A 5,316-nucleotide genomic window follows, 5' to 3' on the forward strand; every position below is an offset into this window, starting at 1 on the left:
AATCCCCAGCTCGTCCTCCTTATAGACGTTCCACCCCTCCTCCGTCTTCCGTCTCGGCTCGTTTCCCCTCGAGTCCCTAAACGCGCGTTCCTCCTCATCCAGCTCCGGCTTTTTTCGAGGTTTGGACTTCGTTGTCAGGGATGCGTTGGTGAGGGGATTGGAAGAGAATTTGGGTTTCTTGGAGAGTCGAGGGAGGGAGGGGTCAACGATCGTTTCGGCGGGCCGTTTTAGAGGCTTGGGTTCCGGATTTGGTGTTGTATCAGTCACGACATCTTTGGATGCTTGTTCACTTCCTGCCTTAGCCTCTTCGGCCTTCTTCTGTTTCTTCTTTTTCTTCAGGCCATTGGCAGGACTGGAGGCGGCCGCGAGCCTCGCTGGCTTGCTTGTGCTTGTTCCGGAGGGTAAAACAGGGGGCTGTGAGGCCTTCGATATGGCAGCTTTGCCAGAAAATATGTCGTCTATTTCAGATGGTTTGGGCATCTTCAACATGAGGAACGTCGATGTGTTATGTTAACAGCTGCAATCACACAAGTAAGGAGGACCCTACTACTCATGGAGATTCTCTGTCACCAGGCACAAAAGAGAAAAGTTTGGCCCCAGTGAGATTTGAACTCACCACTTTTAGTGGAGCCCATCACCGCGCACAATATGGGCACGACATGTATCCGGACTTCAGCGACGACGAACCTCCTCAGACGGAGGTGAACCCTGCGAAACGGCCCAGGCAGCCAACTACCGAGTCGGTATGTCGTCCTCCATTCCAACAACACTGCCTCTTGCAGAACAATGGTCGCGTTTCACCCTCACCCTGATTGGAATGCCGTCTGTGACCCGTGCTGACCAGCCTTGCAGAATGCAAGCACCTCCCGTCCCCACAAGAGACCCTCGATCACAGAGGCTTCCCCCGTACGTCCCTGCTCTGACATTGCTTGAACTGCTTCCTGACATCCGTCAGATCATGAATGCCGACGTGGCCCTCTTCGCTCAACAATCGGAGCCTGAGGTTGTCGAGGTGCAGGCACCCGGCAAGGCCAAAGCCATGCCCGACAAGGGCAAGGCTCGCGCGGTCTCTCCTGCGAGGCGCGCAGAGGTGATGCCCCCACCTCCCGTTCCGAAACGGGGAAGAAAGGGACGTCCTCGCAAGGATGCCGCACCCGTCACGCCTGCCTCCAAGGCCTCCAAGGCCACTCTGATGAGCGGCGTCACCAAGCGGGTTGGGGGGGGCAGGGTTGTCGCGACATTTGACGTGAGTAGGGTTCTTGCAAGTCATGTCCGCAGCTCATCGCATTCAGCATTGTGTAATGCGCGAAAACCTTCGCCTTGCCATCCATACGGGCGATGTCATCTATGCCCGTAACCTCGCAAAGTGGGCACAGATGGTTGGCGTCTCCGCGGTGCACACCTCCTTCCCCCCGCCATTTGCCACTCGCTATTTTCAAGACCCCACGCGTGCCTCCCTCGACGCTGCCTACCACCACGTCATGCAGCTTGCCGGTATCCCGATCCCCATGTCTCTTCCACCCGACAGCGACACGGGCGAAGTTGACGATATGGCCAATCCGAACACCGCCTCAGAGGATGAGGAAGATGATGATGAGCCATTGCTGTTCGCTGAGTAAGAAATAGTGTAGCCAGGTTTGATGAAACACTGAAATGAATACGCCGTCTCCATGAATGGGATCACGGATCACGTTCGCTGCGATTATGCGCCTGCAATGTCAGAACGGCGTGCACCTTCTCCGTTTCATCCTGAAGACTTGCACCGGGCTAGCCCTCGAACGAGTCGCAGAACAGAAATAATCATCGACAATCGTCCGACGGACATGGCGGGATCGTGTCTCGTGATGTTTCCTCTTCAAGCATTATTGCTCTCGACGGCGTGCTCGTCAATTTCCTCGAGAACGGTGTTGATGAACTTAATCAGCGATTATTTCTTCCGAAGAAAGAAATGCGATCATCGCCACCCAACCTTGTAAGCCGTGCCTACCTTGTTCTTGCGAACCCTCAAATGGCGGGGCACGGCAGTTTCATACACATTTGCACATACATAGAGTACACTCGGTGAGCATCAAGAATAAAAGATGGCACATATATACACCTAGCGTGCACATTGTCCAACATTACACAGCTCAGCTACTCGGGTCGAGTTGATTCTTCGACTAGCTCATCCTTCTAAACTCCGTGCCATCGCGGGCTGGGGCATGAACCAACCCGTCCTCCCTGACGGGTCCGTGATAAGTATAGGGCTCGTAGGCATCTCCGCCCCGTCAGGGATGATAAGTTCGGGTGTGCCATCTGGGCTGAACATGATAGTGACTTGGAGTTGTGGCCGAGAAGCACGGAGTCGAGGACGATACGCGCGCGGTGATTTAGGAGGAAGCGCAGGAGCAGGAGCGGGAATAGAGATTACGCTCCGCGGGCGGTTGGGAACAGGGGAACGGGAGGAGAGATGCGCAGGAGGACGGTACTCTGATGGACCGACCGTCCCGGTTGGGGTAGGTTGGGTTGGGGCGGTAGGGGCACCTCCATAGCCAGGAGACGAATACCCATATGTGTCGGGTTCTGTCCAACCGGCGTAGGTGTCCATCGGCCTAGGTGGGACATTCGGATCCCGCCGCGGCCCATAATTACTCTGGCTGACGGTGGCCATGCTGGCTCTTTTCTCGTTCTGACCAGGGTAGGTATACCAGCTCGCCACACCGCTACCCTGGGCTTCCGTCTCGGGTATTTCATACCGCGCGTCTAGGCCGCCTTTGTTTCCCGGTACGTACTGCACCGTCTGGAACGGTTGTTGGATCCACGGATAGCGCGAAACGTTCTCGATCACGTGTGCGATCTTTTCTGACGTTGAGGCACCGGGAGGGAGACGAGAGATAAAGTATTGCTGGTAGTCCCGACCGTCTGCATCGCGGTGTCGTTGTTCGCGTTGGAAAGGCGGGAGGAAATAGGACAAGGGCCGGGCAGCGTGTGGAATGCGGGTCCAGTTGAGCGGGAGAGACTGGGGAGAGCCAGCAACAGACGGAGCAGCACTAGCTGCTACCGAGGCGGAGGTCTGGTGCGTACGCCGAGAGAGGCGAGAAATCCGGGAGACAGGGCGAGATGGTTGGGGGGAGGGATTGGCGGACACAGTGGAGGAGGGCGCAATGACTTGTAGGGTGGGGACCTGGGAGGCTGGGGGTTGGGAAACCGGCACGCCGGACTGGTATGCATAGTCTGCTATGAGAGGCTCGCGCTGTATAGACGGGGCGGCGTTTGGTGGGGCCTCAGGACTCGGAGGAGTGGAGACGATGATAGGTAGGATTGGCGCAGGTGTGAGTGCCTCGGAGCGACGGGATCTTCCAGATCGACCAGAGCGGCGACTCTGTGGGCTAAGAGGCGGGGAGAGGGGGATATCTGGGGCGACGTGAACAACCCTCCTGATTGGCTGGGGTGGAGTAGGTGGCATCCCCACATCCCGATCCATAGCTCGCTCCAACTCACGGTCATACTCCCCACGAGAGGCATAGGATTGGCGTGACCTCGAGCGCGGAGACTGGTAGGAGCGATGTGAACGGTATGAACGGTGCGACCGAGGAGAGAGAGCTGCATCTGGCTCGGGCATTGGAAACGTCCCTTCCAACCCGCCGCCGTCGCCCGCCACTCCGGGGGGGTAGCCGGAAGCTGGAGGCGCTCCGTACGGGGTGTGCCCCAGGCTAGAATCCTCCTGACCGGCAGCACTGTGCCGAAGATATTGGCGGCGGTATTCGCCTTCTTGTGGTGGGGAGGGGTCAAGCGGCAGCGGAGGAGGGTTTACAGGTATCTCTGATGGGGGCACAAAAGAGATTCCCCCTCCCGGGTGAGGCATGACGACTGGGGTGGGCATGTGGGGCATTGCTAGAAGGTCTGGGACGCGCGTCGCAGCGTCGTACGCAGCTTCCTCGGCCGCATCTGCAGCCGCGTCGGCGTCCTCCTCATCTTGGTAATCGTCTGTTCTCTCTCTCCGCATGCGTGGTGCACCAAAAAGGAATGCTCGAAGGAAACCGCCGTTTCCAGAGCCTTGAGATCCCCGCCGACGTACGCCGACGACATCTGGCTCTCCTGGAGCAGACTGAGTTGCAGCAGGATGCTCGCCTCTTGGGAGACGGAAAGCAACTGGACGGGAAACAGTGCGGAATAGCTTTCCGGTAGCTTGACGCCCACGCTTGAGGATAGAGCGGGATGGACGAGAGGTTCGATGGGTTGTGCTGATTGGCACTGATGGATATGTGTTAGTGGGAGCGGAGAGTGTATGAAGAGGGCGTACCTGATATCTCAGAGTCGTTGTCGTCGATGTCAGCCATCCTAGTCTAGTAAACAAACACCTCGGAGGGTAGATGTATGCGCCTAGTGAGCAGTGACAGCCAGCAAAGCAGTCAAGCAGGAAGTAACGAAGAGAGTAAAACAGATGGCCATGAGATGACGGCAGACCATTCATTACATTCATGTTGGTGGCTGTGTTTCCCCTATTTAGCACCAAGATTGCAGCACATCGGGATCCGAAAAGAGTAATATTAATACAGAATTATAGTATTGCCAGCCAGGAGCTTTGCATCTAAGGGTGATCTGACACACAAAAGAGAAAAAAGTTGCTCCCTGCCAGGATCGAACTGGCGACCTTCGGATTTTTTCGGATCACCCTCCATGAGGGTCATAAACCGGGTTATGAGACCGACGAGATAAACCAACTACACCAAGGAAGCTGAGACATAAAACTGTTCGTGACACTATAACTTGATCTGACTCTCCCCGAGGTGCTGCAAGTTGGTGCTAAGGGATGGCGCAACACAGCAACATGAATGTTCGATCCTGGCAGGGAGCAACTCTTTTCTCTGTTGCGTGGAGACACTGCCACAGAGAATCTCCATGTGCACCCTCCGGAACAAGCACAAGCAAGCCAGCGAGGCTCGCGGCCGCCTCCAGTCCTGCCAATGGCCTGAAGAAAAAGAAGAAACAGAAGAAGGCCGAAGAGGCTAAGGCAGGAAGTGAACAAGCATCCAAAGATGTCGTGACTGATACAACACCAAATCCGGAACCCAAGCCTCTAAAACGGCCCGCCGAAACGATCGTTGACCCCTCCCTCCCTCGACTCTCCAAGAAACCCAAATTCTCTTCCAATCCCCTCACCAACGCATCCCTGACAACGAAGTCCAAACCTCGAAAAAAGCCGGAGCTGGATGAGGAGGAACGCGCGTTTAGGGACTCGAGGGGAAACGAGCCGAGACGGAAGACGGAGGAGGGGTGGAACGTCTATAAGGAGGACGAGCTGGGGATTGGCAAAGAGGGAGGTGGTGGGTACTT

At 56.3% G+C, this 5,316-nt stretch overlaps 4 protein-coding genes and 1 non-coding gene across 5 annotated transcripts; 2 read left to right on the forward strand and 3 right to left on the reverse strand.

Moving 5' to 3' along the window:
* Window positions 1–27: 27 nt before the first annotated feature.
* Window positions 28–480, reverse strand: DACRYDRAFT_105641 (uncharacterized protein; the record flags this gene model as incomplete). Its single annotated transcript, XM_040768122.1, has 1 exon — window positions 28–480. A coding segment is annotated over one exon (453 nt), but the record flags the coding sequence as incomplete, so codon positions are not given.
* A 179-nt stretch (window positions 481–659) lies between these two features.
* Window positions 660–1,619, forward strand: DACRYDRAFT_99134 (uncharacterized protein; the record flags this gene model as incomplete). Its single annotated transcript, XM_040777566.1, has 4 exons — window positions 660–743; window positions 853–906; window positions 956–1,246; window positions 1,293–1,619. The coding sequence occupies 4 exons, from the start codon at window positions 660–662 to the stop codon at window positions 1,617–1,619; spliced, it is 756 nt and encodes a 251-aa protein (XP_040630375.1).
* A 2,210-nt stretch (window positions 1,620–3,829) lies between these two features.
* Window positions 3,830–4,363, reverse strand: DACRYDRAFT_21063 (uncharacterized protein). The gene is made up of 2 exons (XM_040772213.1): window positions 4,283–4,363; window positions 3,830–4,233 (listed from the first exon to the last, which is right to left on the reverse strand). Exon 2 carries the CDS (start codon window positions 4,066–4,068, stop codon window positions 3,874–3,876), a length of 195 nt encoding a protein of 64 aa, XP_040630376.1. The 5' UTR covers window positions 4,069–4,233; window positions 4,283–4,363; the 3' UTR covers window positions 3,830–3,873.
* A 242-nt stretch (window positions 4,364–4,605) lies between these two features.
* On the reverse strand, window positions 4,606–4,718 carry DACRYDRAFT_t25. Its single transcript has one exon. It is a non-coding gene; the product is annotated as a tRNA-Met (tRNA).
* A 92-nt stretch (window positions 4,719–4,810) lies between these two features.
* DACRYDRAFT_105644 (uncharacterized protein) lies at window positions 4,811–5,306 on the forward strand (the record flags this gene model as incomplete). Its single annotated transcript, XM_040768123.1, has 1 exon — window positions 4,811–5,306. A coding segment is annotated over one exon (496 nt), but the record flags the coding sequence as incomplete, so codon positions are not given.
* Between the last annotated feature and the right edge of the window lie 10 nt (window positions 5,307–5,316).

The sequence above is a fragment of the Dacryopinax primogenitus genome (genome assembly GCF_000292625.1).
Source record: "Dacryopinax primogenitus strain DJM-731 SS1 chromosome Unknown DACRYscaffold_5, whole genome shotgun sequence".
In the NCBI taxonomy this organism is placed as follows: domain Eukaryota; kingdom Fungi; phylum Basidiomycota; class Dacrymycetes; order Dacrymycetales; family Dacrymycetaceae; genus Dacryopinax; species Dacryopinax primogenitus.

Coding starts and splice junctions, on each gene's coding strand:
- DACRYDRAFT_21063 (XM_040772213.1), bottom strand. CDS start 4,068: ATGTCGTCGGCGTACGTCGGCGGGGATCTCAAGGCTCTGGAAACGGCG.